Source organism: Bufo gargarizans, chromosome 9, assembly GCF_014858855.1.
Source record: "Bufo gargarizans isolate SCDJY-AF-19 chromosome 9, ASM1485885v1, whole genome shotgun sequence".
Taxonomy (NCBI): domain Eukaryota; kingdom Metazoa; phylum Chordata; class Amphibia; order Anura; family Bufonidae; genus Bufo; species Bufo gargarizans.
Window position 1 is genome coordinate 77,927,153 of NC_058088.1, and position 14,621 is coordinate 77,941,773.

General features: G+C 44.4%; 1 protein-coding gene across 3 annotated transcripts in view; it reads left to right on the forward strand.

The window, feature by feature from the left end:
* Window positions 1–14,621, forward strand: part of PASD1 (PAS domain containing repressor 1) — a 203,567-nt gene that overhangs the window by 96,074 nt on the left and 92,872 nt on the right. For 2 of the 3 annotated variants that reach the window (XM_044305832.1, XM_044305833.1), the window contains exon 1: window positions 9,406–9,521. The exons of the other annotated variant lie outside the window; for it this stretch is intronic. In XM_044305832.1, coding sequence (XP_044161767.1) covers window positions 9,439–9,521 — 83 coding nt within the window. In that variant the 5' untranslated portion in view covers window positions 9,406–9,438. Of the gene's footprint in view, window positions 1–9,405; window positions 9,522–14,621 lie in introns of those variants that run through there. 3 annotated transcript variants of the gene reach the window in all.

Genomic DNA, 14,621 nt, shown 5'->3' on the forward strand with positions numbered 1-14,621 from the left:
AGATAGCTGACTCTAGGAGCAGCCTACTCCTAGATGAGTAGATCACCCTATGATACACTCAGGAGATAATCCAATCACATGTGTCTCCTCTCTCCCTATTCATTCATTATGGAGGGGGTGAAGATGTCTGTTTGCATGTTGTTCATGGTTGATTGATTTATGTTGTTTATGGTCAGGGCTAGGACAACGTCGGCGTACGCAGAGAGACCTGCCCTGAACATGGTGGCTGAATTGTGCCGGAAGCCACGGACGCGGGTACACCAGTGTGAAAAAGGGGGCAAAAAACAACAGGTAGGTACAACACTTTTATTTACAAATTACAAAGCCAGTGATCGAAAGGCGTGAGATATCTCGACTTGAGGATTTGGTATATACCGGGTAAAGCAGGAGGACCGCCACCGCCCCATGGACCGGATGACGTGAGCCGGCACCCGATGTCGAGAAGCGGCAGAGGCTGCCCCTATACAAAACGAGTGTCCTGAAATTACCTTGGGGTCATGGCCTAGTCCCTGGGCGAGGGCGCGGATATAGGAGATGAACTGAGAGGTGCTGAGTGGCTTGCCTGCGTGCGGCAGGAGTGGGCTGTCAGGCAATGAACCTCGGGTGAGTGCCGTCAGTTGATGCAGCACTTGAACGGGGCACCATTTGTTCAAAGTTGGGTAGAACTTAACTTGAGTGGGGGGACCCGTCTGATTGGTTTTGGTGGAGGGTAGGGAGAGTGTGTAATGGCCCTGGTCCCATGACAGATGTTGCTTCAGAGGATGATTAGTACGATTTGGACCGGCCAAAACCTCTCCGGGCCGGAGGAACCCATAAAAAGTGAGAAACATGGCCGCTTTCAGAATCAGGCTAATGGAGGGCCCAAAAGGATTACCATCCAATGTCGAGGAGAGATCCCTGAACAATTTGCTGGACACTGGTTGCCTATGGCTCACGGACCCCTTCCCCTCCTTTTGAATGCCCCGAAGGGTGGCTTTAATAGCTTGAACGGAAAAAAAGGACCTGTGAGGAGGAGTGGCCAGCATGGCATGATGTTGCAGTCCGGCTAAATAAAGTCTGATGGTACCATACGATAGAGAGAGGTGCGAGTGACAATAGGCCAGGAAAACCATGATGTGGGAGATTTCGGAGTGTTGACCCCTCGGATGACTCTGAGAGAATTTATCAAACGCTCTTAGGCCAGCCCGATAATTTCTCGCCAACCAAGCCCCAACACCTGCTTGAAGAATGTACTGGATGGCCTCGTCAACCGAGGAGTACTGCATGGAATATTCCTCGGAAGGAATAAGTGAATTAAGACTGGGAATGGAGGACATATGAGGCGCGGACAGATCATAGATGAGACGTTTTTTATTTGAGGATAACTTGGTGACCAGGCCGATGGGGTTGATGCGCCATGACTGGAACGGGATCTTAAGGAAGGGACCGATGACGAACCCTTTGTCAACCTCTGCCTGGATGAGGGTGGTCACCGCCTCAGGGTCACTGGAGGCGGATAATAGATTGGGGCCCATCCAGCAGCCCTGGGGGCGCGTGATAATGCCGGTGTGAAACCCCTCTCTGCACCCGTCCAATAAGAAGGTGACAAAGGAACGATCTGGGTGGCCCTGCAGGAGTGCAGCCAGCAATTCCAAGTTGAGGTCGGCTAGTCAGGAGTCCCTGGCTGACTTCCTGGGACAAGAGGGACGAGGGTGGGCCCGAAAACAAAGGGAGCAGATGTGCAGTGCTCGGCACGCGTTGAACGCACAGCCCTTGGCATTAAAGTTATTGCACACCTGGCTACTGCCGAGGTACACAATAGGCCTACCCAGTTTATCTAATGATGAGGAAGACCTGGAGGATCCAGAGGGACCTGGAGTGGGTGCTGACTGAGGATCTTGCACCGGATTAGGGCACCATTCCGTGGAGTGAAAGATGGATTGGCAGATGGCACACAGGGGAGCCTTCAGACCTGCGAAGTGCCGGCAAAATAACTCCATGTCCAAGTCTGCCCAGTTGGACATGAACTGAAATTGATTCAGGGCCGCGGCGGCTTTGGCAGAAAACGAACGGTGATAGTCGTAAAAAAAAGCAGAGCCGCCGTACTTGTGCCCCAAATCCGTAATCCGGTACAGGTAGGTGTCTAATTCTTCCCTGCGATTGGGGTGAGCGGAGCACAGTACGTCTCTGTAGAGGCTGAAGGCCAGGACAAACTCGGAAACAGACAATTTCCTGTTTAGCCGAGCATCCTTGGCCTTCAACACCACGGAAACCTCTCCGCAATTAATCACCCGGTTTTCGGAAATATCCTGGGAGGCAATCAAAATGGATGCCAAATTAACATCCTTGCCTGCAAGGATATCCTTCTTGATGTGCTCCGGAACGAAATGGGAAGGAGCAATCTGGGGGGTGGTGGGAGGCCTACCTGCAACGTCCGGAGGGATGGCAGAAATGACTGCCGACCCAGGATGTTGCGGCGAGGCTGCTGGTCTGGTTTCTAAAACCGCGACCCTATTCTGGATGTCTGTGACTGAGCTGACAAGTCCGGCGATGGACGACTGGATCTGGGCTAATGCCAGCCGGACGGAGTCGTTGTTGGATCGCTCAGCCGTCGGACCCGGAGTGGTCATCAGGAGCCGGTATAATTCGGCCTTGCGGGCAGTCGCGGGATGCCGAATTCCCCTACGATTGAGTTCAGCAAGCAACTTTGGCACGGTCCAACTCCTTAATGAAGTGTTGCTATAATGCCCCGAGACGGATGATCCTGGCATGGAGAGGTTGTCCTCCATATCGGATATGTGAGACATGATGACCTGGGAAAAAAAGGGGAATTTGTATCTGTCGGAAACAAGAAGCATAGACGGAGGCGGTGATAGCGGCCGGAAGAAAGTGAAAAGACTGAAGCGTAAAGTGACCAGCGAAAGCACCTACCTGACGAAATGCAAACAGATCTGAAAAGACGATTTCCAAAAACAAACCCCAATCGTTTGAGAGGAACTAATAAAAAGAACGGACTTGAGTATCAAACTGACAGTTAACCCTGCCTCAGTGACCGTCTCTAAGCCGACTTACCTGAAATTGCCTTGAAATTCCTAGATGACACGAAGGAGAGGAATGAAAATAACAACTGCCCAATCTAAAAGAAGGAACAACCGACAACAGAATAGATGTAAAACCCTAAGAAAAAAAGGGGACAAAACCTGGGCGAACCAGGAACATTGACAACCTGGGCGATCCAGGAACATTGACAACCTGGGTGATCCAGGAACATTGACAACCTGGGCGATCCAGGAACATTGACAAACCTGGGCGATCCAGGAACATTGACAACCTGGGCGATCCAGGAATATTGACAACCTGGGCGATCCAGGAACATTGACAACCTGGGCGATCCAGGAACATTGACAACCTGGGCGATCCAGGAACATTGACAGCCTGAGCGATCCAGGAACATTGACAACCTGGGCGATCCAGGAACATTGACAACCTGGGCGATCCAGGAACATTGACAACCTGGGCGATCCAGGAACATTGACAACTTGGGCGATCCAGGAACATTGACAAACCTGGGCGATCCAGGAACACTGACAACCTGGGCGATCCAGGAACACTGACAACCTGGGCAATCCAGGAACACTGACAACCTGGGCGATCCAGGAACACTGACAACCTGGGCGATCCAGGAACACTGATAACCTGGGCGATCCAGGAACACTGACAACCTGGGCGATCCAGGAACACTGACAACCTGGGCGATCCAGGAACACTGATAACCTGGGCGATCCAGGAACACTGACAACCTGGGCGATCCAGGAACACTGACAACCTGGGCGATCCAGGAACACTGACAACCTGGGCGATCCAGGAACACTGACAACCTGGGCGATCCAGGAATACTGACAACCTGGGCGATCCAGGGAACACTGACAACCTGGGCGATCCAGGAAACACTGACAACCTGGGTGCCAGGAGGCACTGAGATCTCGGGAGGGCCAGTGGACCCTGGCCATGCCTAAAGACCAGGAGATAGAAGCAGATTCGAACCAGGAAACGAGAAAACCACTGTTTCCTGAGACCGAAAAAGTAAAAGCACGCAAATCGCTAATTCTGGTATTGTGATGCAGGGCAGATGAGATTAAAATTAAACATGCAGAGCCCCAGGTGATTTGGCAGGGGACCCCAATAAAACTGCGCCCCCCCCCCCCCCCCCGGAAGGGGGAGGCCGACCTGCATCCCAAAACCAGAAAAAGGTGTGCAAAATAGCATGGTTACCTGCGCAACCAACCTCTGACATTAACTTTAATCATCATGGCTCTCATGCTGAGCCGGTCATGTGACCGGCAGTTCCCTGACGCTCCCCCAACCCTGCCGCCCGCACTCATGCGAGCGCGACATACTGGGGGGAGCGGCAAACAGGCGTGCACCAGCGGGGGGCAGGAAACGAGGTCGGGAGCGAGACGCAGCTAGAACGGAGCCAGCTGAGCCTCGATTACCTGGCAGGCTGGCGTGCTGCGGTCCGGAAGTCGGCGGCGTGAGGCAGGATAGCGGAGCGATTCGGGTCGGAAGAGGAAGGGGCTCGGAAACGCAAATGTGCGTGATGCTCGGGCGCCTGGCTGAGTGAGGGGGAGGCGAATAAATGCCAGACGCCCCTCCCACAAATGCAGGCTGGTAACAGCCTTATAATTAGACTTCTTGAACTGTATATACAGTACAGACAAAAAGTTTGGACACGCCTTATTCAAAGAGTTTTATTTATTTTCATGACTATGAAAATTGTAGATTCACACTGAAGGCATCAAAACTATGAATTAACACATGTGGAATTATATACATAACAAAAAAGTGTGAAACAACTGAAAATATGTTATATTCTAGGTTCTTCAAAGTAGCCACCTTTTGCTTTGATTACTGCTTTGCACACTCTTGGCATTCTCTTGATGAGCTTCAAGACGCAGTCACCTGAAATGGTTTTCACTTCACAGTGTGCCCTGTCAGGTTTAATAAGTGGGATTTCTTGCCCTATAAATGGAGTTGGGACCATCAGTTGCGTTGTGGAGAAGTCAGGTGGATACACAGCTGATAGTCCTACTGGATAGACTGTTAGAATTTGTATTATGGCAAGCAAAAAGCAGCTAAGTAAAGAAAAGCGAGTGGCCATCATTACTTTAAGAAATGAAGGTCAGTCAGTCAGAAAAATTGGGAAAACTTTGAAAGTGTTCCCAAGTGCAGTCACAAAAACCATCAAGCGCTACAAAGAAACTGGCTCACATGCGGACCGCCCTAGGAAAGGAAGACCAAGAGTCACCTCTGCTGCGGAGGATAAGTTCATCCGAGTCACCAGCCTCAGAAATCGCAGGTTAACAGCAGCTCAGATTAGAGACCAGGTCAATGCTACACAGAGTTCTAGCATTAGACACATCTCTAGAATAACTGTTAAGAGGAGACTGTGTGAATCAGGCCTTCATGGTAGAATATCTGCTAGGAAACCACTGCTAAGGACAGGCAACAAGCAGAAGAGACTTGTTGGGGCTAAAGAACACAAGGAATGGACATTAGACCAGTGGAAATCTGTGCTTTGGTCTGATGAGTCCAAATTTGAGATCTTTGGTTCCAACCACTGTGTCTTTGTGCGACGCAGAAAAGGTGAACGGATGGACTCTACATGCCTGGTTCCCACCGTGAAGCATGGAGGAGGAGGTGTGATGGTGTGGGCGTGCTTTGCTGGTGACACTGTTGGGGATTTATTCAAAATTGAAGACATACTGAACCAGCATGGCTACCAAAGCATCTTGCAGCGGCATGCTATTCCATCCGGTTTGCGTTTAGTTGGACCATCATTTATTTTTCAACAGGACAATGACCCCAAACACACCTCCAGGCTGTGTAAGGGCTATTTGACCATGAAGGAGAGTGATGGGGTGCTGCACCAGATGACTTGGCCTCCACAGCCACCGGACCGGAACCCAATCGAGATGGTTTGGGGTGAGCTGGACCGCAGAGTGAAGGCAAAAGGGCCAACAAGTGCATCTCTGGGAACTCCTTCAAGACTGTTGGAAGACCATTTCAGGTGACTACCTCTTGAAGCTCATGAAGAGAATGCCAAGAGTGTGCAAAGCAGTAATCAAAGCAAAAGGTGGATACTTTAAAGAACCTAGAATATGACATATTTTCAGTTGTTTCACACTTTTTTGTTTTGCATATAATTCCACATATGTTAATTCATAGTTTTGATGCCTTCAGTGTGAATCTACAATTTTCATAGTCATGAAAATAAAGAAAACTCTTTGAATGAGAAGGTGTGTCCAAACTTTTGGTCTGTACTGTATACTGGGTTGATCTTCAATAAAGAGAGTTCCTGTTTTGGCCTTAAAAATAGAGCCTCGTCTCATGTGTGTTGGGATTCCTATATGCTGTATACTCCCCTGGTTATAACCCCTAGCTCTTGTAAGAGCTGTTCCTGTTCCTTGTTCCTGTAGTGCTTATGGTGTCAAGTGGAGTGCTTGGAGTCCTCGGGAAGCACTAGTAGCATCCATCAACGGAGGTACCCAGTCGGAGGAGATCCATTACATTTAACATCCCCTTTGTGGCAAATTGTTTATTCCCCAGCCTCAGAAAAGTCCTCACATTGGATGACTCCACCTATGACTCAGGTGTGCATGTAGAAAATGTAGCACAAGAAGATAAGGTTGTCATCCTGAAAGATCTCAGGGCTGTCAGACTGTCCTTAGCTCATTTCCAACCTTACCCCGGCAACCACAAAATTATTGTTCAGTCAATATACTTAACAATGGTTTATATCACTAGATATGCTGGAAAAGATCTTTGTCCAGAGGAGGGGAGCCTGAACTCTACAATCTTCTCTCAGATAGTGAGGAAGTGTGAAAAACCAACTCTTGATGCTATAGCGACAGAGAGGAAAAACCAAGATATCCAATTTTGCTCTCTGTATGGCACTCACTATGCTCTAGCGTCAGACAGTCTATCGATCAGCTGGGAGAAAAAGCTGATGTATATATATTCCCATAGCTTCAGTTAGTGCTGACAGTGTTCAGGAAGAGTCTGGAGAAGCAGACAGAAGTCATAGCCATTCTCCTAGGATGGCTTCACATTACCTGGTTTCCGTTACTGTAGTCACTCTCGAAGGATAGGTACTGGAGTCTCCCAGACTTTCCGTACCTCCTCTTCTAGAAAAGAGTTTCTTCTTTATCCATATAAGTTGTATATCACAGTGTGAAAGCTAGAAAGGACAGCCTGTTATACCTAAGATTTCTACTGAGGGTATTAACTTTATGTAAACTGCCTGAAGGCAGAATGTATTAAGAAAAGCACTCATTTGCAATTTACCACCATGAAGGCACTGTTGCAAAGCAAGGTTTCCAACCACCAACTTGTCAGGTTTATCTTTCAGAGCCTTAAAAAAGCATTTTATCTTCTCTTCTCTCAGATTCATGTCTTCTTTCACATTCATTATTTTCAAGATCTTCTTGATAGTCATCAACAACTGGATTGGTCATACAAGGGACTTTTTCTCAGAGATCTAGGATCCACAGGGTCCAGAACAGGAGGGATGGCACTCCCTTGATGTCAGAAGAACTGTCTTAACATGTATCTAAAGGACAGATACCTTCAGAAAATATCAGTTTCTTAAGTCTCAAGGGCCAAATAAAAGCCAGACAGCAAGTAATGCCACTACCAAAGGGTTGGTTATTAAGGGAAACTATTGAGAACGGTTACAAATTTCACCAGTATCTCTTCATGTAAGAGTGCACTCTACCTCAATTGCTGTCTCCTAGACTAAACTGTGGCACATACAACTGGAACAAATTTGCAGTGCTGCAGCACATTTAACATCTTCACCCTTAATAATGAATTACAGGCTAGTAGGGTTGAATGAACCCGAACTGCAAAGTTCGGGTTCGTACCAAACTTTGCGAGTTCGGGTACCCAGACCCGAACCTGGACTTTTTAACTGAAGTTCAGGTTCAGTGTTCGGGTTATTTTATTATTTTCCATTATAAAATGGTTATAACGGAAAATAATAACATTCTTAAGCCAGAATGCAAAATAAAATGGCCATGGAGGTGTTAAAAATAATAAAAAAAAACCTCACCTAATCCACTTGATCGCGCAGCCTTGATCGCGCAGAACTTTTTTCTTCAGGACCTGCGATGACCTCACCGCACTCCGCATATGGTGAGCAAGGTGACTTTACCGCAGGTCCTGCTAAATGAAGATTGAATATTCTATCTTCATTCAGCCAGACCTGCGGGTACGTCACCGCGCTCGCCACGTGGTGATCGCGGTGACGTCTTCGCAGGCCGTTTTCCAGGTTCTATAGAAAGAAGACCTGTGTGATCAAGTGGATGAGGTGAGTTTTTAATTACTTTTAACCCCTCCATGGCCTTTTTTTTAGCATTTTGTCTTAAGAATCCTATTATTTTCAGTTATAACCATGTTATAAAGGAAAAAAATAAAGTGAAGTTTGGGTCCCTATTGACTTTAATGAGGTCTGGGTTCGGGGTCAAGTTCGGGTCCCGAACTTTGACCTGAAGTTCAGCTGAACCCGGCGATCCCGAACCTCCACGGGTTCGCTCATTCCTACAGGCTTTTACTTTTGCTATAAAATATTTGCATGTAGTCTTTAGTTCCACGCAATGGAACACTGCTTTATAGGTCCCAGGAAATTGCTAATGTATTTACCTGAAGTTTTTGTTTCCTGTAGTCCATAGTCAGCAGAACTTTTCCTCCCTTTAATAAATGTAATATTGATCTAAAAATACATTGTCTCCTTCTTCCTGCTCAGCTTTATAGGGGCCCATAGTGAATTGTTAATTGATTAACTGACCATTACTGCTTATTAAATATATTATTACATGATGCTCATTAATCTTGACTCTTTTCGTAACCATTCTCTGCCATGGTACCCCTTTATTAAAATGTATTTTTAAAAAAATGTAAACCGGAAAGCACTGACAGGAACCTTTATATTAGGATTTTGAGTAGATGAAACTCTACATCCCAAATAGGGGTATTTAGAAGAAACTGTTGTACCTGCAATATTTCACGTCGAACATTTGTGTGGTGTTTAAATTTTTTTGTATATTCAATAATATAAAATGTATCCTGATGATAGTACACGTTGTATATATGCAATACATCATGTACGTGTAGTGAGATATTTTCTAGAAACTATTTCACATGACCTGTTGCCTGATGTAACTTGAGTTTGCCATCTTCATATTCAGGATAGCCATCCCATTTCAGTGAAATAAACATACTCTGCTTGTAATTAGATGACTCGTGTTATTACTTTCCGTTCTCTCCTCCCACAACTGAGCTTTACCCAATAAAACTTTTTTTGCCTTTGGCCTGTGGAAGCGGCATTTGACAAGTGACTTAGCACTTTGTACGCTGGTACTTTGGAGTAGAGGTTGGATTATCACACGTCTGGGAATATAAATGTATCCAAAAGAGAGAGACAAACTTACAGAACTGTTTCGAGGATCTACAAATTTATCGATAGAAGGCTTCCTCTCTGGAAGGTAATCATGGAAATATCTATATAATCATAAGGTGTGATGGCTTTCTTTTTTGTTGTACTGTACTTTCGGAATATAAAAATAGCTGCTAACCGAGACGTGTTGTAACCGTTCAATACGTGTAGCTCATAACTGTGGAAAAACATGTGTTAACACATACTTTTCCACCTCATTGACAGACTCCAAGACGATCGTTGACTTTCTATATTTCACATTTAGAACTTTAAGCTCTTTAAGAGCTGTTTGGTGTATTCTTTAGGAAACGCTGTAGTTTTAAGGGTTTCCTGGTTTAGAAAACTAATTTTTAAATATCGTATTGGGTCCTGTTAAGATAACAGAGAAAGGGCACTTATTCTTCTATTAACCAGCTGAGGGCAGCTAAAAGAACATCTCCCTCTTCCTGGAGGACTCTGACCTCTGTGCTTTCCATGGACTTTCTTTTGATTTCAATGATAACTGTAAAGCGTTTACTTTGCCATGTATTGGCGCCACAGTGAAACTGAAAGCTTAATCCCAGGTTGCCCTGCAGATTACAACGGAACTGATCACAGCAGGTCCCATCAGGACATTTTATATTATAGGTTTTGGTCATATAGTGATTTCCACCCTTGTATTTCTAGTTTTGTTAGAAAACTGAAAAATTTCACATTTTTCAACAACAGCTCAATCTTGCACATATGAAGTACAATGTGAAAAATCCTCAAGAGAACATTAACACCATGTTATATATTATACACTGTTACATTTCATATTACTAGCTGTAAACTGTGAATACTGTTTAACTGATTGACTACTGTCAGTAAACACGTGCTACAGCATATTCTACACAAAATGAATAAATGCCATTACATTACCTAAAAATGCTGATTCATCTACTAAATAAATTAGTACAGAGGACATATACTTATGGGAAAGTTATGTGTATCACATGATGAGACAATGTCAAATGATGACTACCTACTGCCACTTCAATCCACAGAAATGTGGATATATAGATATACCCTTGCCAAAGTATATCATGGAGAAATATAAAGCTGGGTGTATGAGAGTATTTCTTCAGATTAGTAGTAAAAAATCATATGTATTGTATATATTGAAATCATATTTACATTCAAAATGTATACCAGGTTATCATCAGTATCTGTATATAATATAAATAGTGATTTAGCATATTCTTGTTGGTAGTTATGGCGATTTTTCATTTATTTATTTGGTCCCAGAATTAGATGAATTGGGTAGGTGCTTCAATCATTTAAATTTTTCTTTTATATTTTTGTAAGTACTATAGAGGTTTTTTTTGTTTGATATGAGCTGTAAGACATGTTATGTGTTTTTTCTGTAGATACTGCTGACTAGAGATGAGCAAATTTCCTAAAATGTATTGTAGGTCCGATTCAGTCGAATAACGATGAGATTAGATATTCAGTCCAAATAAATTTGTCCCAAATCAAAAGGGTCCAATAAGCCCTGAAAGGTCATGTATGAGACTCTCGGGTTTCCTAGGACTGTATTCAACTACTTTTAAGCTCTTTAATGCCAAGACAGGATGAAGTAGTGCTCCCTACACGCAGAACCTCCAAACAGAGACAAAAACTGCCATTGCACATACCTCAAACAAGGTTTCTCCAGCGATGCTCCAGGTGTGCTGATCGCCTATGGAGAAAAACTCATACACAAGAAGATTTGCTCCATTACAAATTTATGCAGAGAACTTAGAACTCTGCCCTTCATCACACCAAAGAGAACTATTTAACAACCTTGATCTCACTTTCCAATAATCCCAAAAAAATCTTTGACGCTTTTCACTCCCTCCTCAGTACAAAAGTGCAGGCACCTATTAGAGACATCTGTGCTTAAGATCTGGCCACCTATATCATTGTGCCACCCTATGGCCTCCTTTTGATGCTGCTGCATCTTCTGCCACCTCCAAACTCTGTCATTGTGCCACTCTGTGGTCTCCTCCTGATGCTGCTGCCACTTCCAAACTCTGTCATTGTGCCACCCTGTGGCCTCCTCCTGATGCTACTGCTTCTGCCACCTCCAAACTCTGTCATTGTGCCACTCTGTGGTCTTCTCATGCTGCTGCTGCCACCTCCACACTGTCATTGTGTCACCCTGTGGCCTCCTCCTGATGCTGCTGCCACTTCCAAACTCTGTCATTGGGCCACTCTGTGGTCTCCTTATGCTGCTTCCACCTCACCACTATGTCATAGGGCCACTCTGTGGTCTCCTTATGCTGCTTCCACCTCACCACTATGTCATAGGGCCACTTTTCATGCTGTTCCCACCCTCCCCACTTCATGACTGGGCCACTATTTTGGCCTTTAGCCTGACTAACATCATCATTTATTTGACCCTTCTTCTGATCTGTCAGAAGGAAGAAAAAATGAGACGCCCAACGGATCCTGTCTATGTAACAGCTGTAAGGCCTGCATGACATGGTCCCAATTTTGCATCAGAATTGGCTTATGATTTGGTAGCTAAAAGCAGGAGTGGGTGCAAAACACAGAAGACATGCAAATATTCCATTCACGTGTCATCTCTGTTTTGAATCCACTCCTGTTTTTTGGGGGCTTTAGCAATACTGATGGATTACTGACCAAATGCTGCCATCATGAAGGCGGATGCTCCACAGACAGGATACGTTTTTTGTGGTTTATTGTTCTGACGGACCAGGGAAAGTGCAAAATAATCAGTGACGTTAACACAAATTTACTGCTGACACACTCTGCAGTCTGTCAGGGGGGCTCTACTTGTATAAGCGTTTAATAGAACAGGTTCTATAGACATCTATGTGGAATCAGCTGCTGATGGTGTAAAAGGAGTGCGCTTCTTCTTGACACTAACATTGACCTGTAAGGTTAAGTAAACACTTGAGTTATTTGGTTAGTTTTGGCCCTGTAACTGCCCAAATAAGTGAAGTGTGCAGTGATTCTAAGAGCGACGCCTGTCATCTGCATGTAAATACGGACTCACAGTATTGTTTTACTACCACAGCAGACTCCCGATGCGTGTTACTGCAAGGCACAGTGTTCTACAGCACTATAAAGCCTCTCTGCATCCAGGAAATAGACGTTTTTAACGCAATTCACCACAAATAAATTTGTATCAAAACAGATTTTTTTCGAAAAATTCAGCAAACCAGCTGAATCGATTTTTTGAGAAATTCACTCATCTCTATTCTCATTGTCATCCACAAAGTCTCCCACAGTGCTCTCCCTACATCTCCTTCTTGACTTGTATCTACCACCCTTAGGATTCTTTCACACTAGCGTTAAAGTTTTCCGGTATTGAGTCCCGTCACAGGGGCTCCATTCCCGGAAAAAACGCTTCCATTTTATCCTAATGCATGTTGCGGTATTGTCTCTGGCCAAAATTCCGGAACACTTGCCAGAATGCCGGATGCCAGCATTAATTTTCATTGAAATGTAGTAATGCCGGATCTGGTACCAAGTGTTCCGGAAAACCGGATCCGGTTTCCCGATCTGCGCATGCGCAGACCTTTAAATCTGTGAAAAAAATAAATACTGGAATAATTTTTCAGGATGACACCGGAGAGACGGATTCAGTATTTCAATGCATTTGTAAGCCAGATCCGCATCCAGAAACAAATGCTATCTGTTCGCTTACGGATTTCCGGATCCGGCAGGCAGTTTCGGCAACGGAACTGCCTGCCTGAATCCTCAAACACAAGTGTGAAAGTACCCTAATCATGTTCTTCGTTCAGGCAATGACTTAAGGCTAACATCCACCATAATCCAAAACGCTCCACACCTCCCAAATTGCATTAGTTCTCTGGAATACCCTACTCCAATTAATTAGTTTAATTCATCAAATATCCACAGTTTTAGGCCCTCTCTAAGAACTCATCTTTTTAGGGTGGCCTATCACATCCCATAATCTAACTTTTCCCCTATCACCTTAATCCCCCCTCCCCTTCATCATTCTTAAGAACCTGATCCATCATCAAATACTATCCACACCCCATACACTCAGAAGCACTGCAGATATTGCCTGGTGACTGGGTCATGCAGCTTTATATCTACTCCCTATTATATCTACTAATATTGTAGTAAGATGGCCGGAATATTGTACAAAACAATCATCTTTTACACTATGCGTCACCCCATCTCCTCATGGATTATAAACTCTTGCCATCAGGGCTCTCATTCTTCTTGCTTTAATTGTTGACTTGTCGGTTGCTATGTAATTTAAGACTCTGTACTTGAACCCCCTGATTGTAAAGCGCTGCGGAATATGTTGGGCTATATAAAGATTATTATTATTAAAACAGCATTAGATTGACAGCAACATGTTTGGCTATGACTAAACAGATGGCAGCCGGCGGTAACAAACATCCTGTTTAATAACACGCGGCACTGTATTTTTTTATTTATTAAACGTCTAAAAATGATAAATTTTGGATGGCAGATGTCTTCTTCTCTGTCTTCTAAACTGTAAAATGGTGGCCGCCACTTTGAGAGATTTGTGCAGCAGAAATCTCAAAAGTTTCAGATTCGCCAAAATGAGAATGTTTTGGGAAATACGTAAAAAAATTCTATTTGTGTAGAATCAATTCACTCACCTCTACTGCTGAATCTTACTAATGGGAGGTATAAGTAGGTGAACATAAGCACTTTCAGCGTTCAATTTAGTTCAAGACCTAATGGGAAAACAAGACCTAATGGGAGACTGCGTCTCCTCCTCCTCTTTAAGGTTTTATTTTTAGCTGATGTCCTCGCAGTTTCCTGAATTTTCAGGCTGCATCTACACTGAGACAAACTGTCCACAATCTGAACAATTAAAGCCACATCCTTCCCATTAAGAAATTCATCATTCCCCCAATGCCTTTTGTTTGGCTGTAACCGTAAAAGGACTAGATCCATTGTGTTTTTTGCATTTTCATTTTTTCCTCCTCTAATTCCAAGAGCCATAACTTTTTTAATTGTATTAATTTTTTGCAGGACAAGTTGTATTTTTTGCGGTACCATTTACTATGGCTTGTATTGGGGTGAAATTGAAAAAAAAACCTGTAATTTTGCCAAGGTTTTTGGGGTCTTGATATTACAGTGTTCACTGTGCACTGAAATGACATGCTATCCT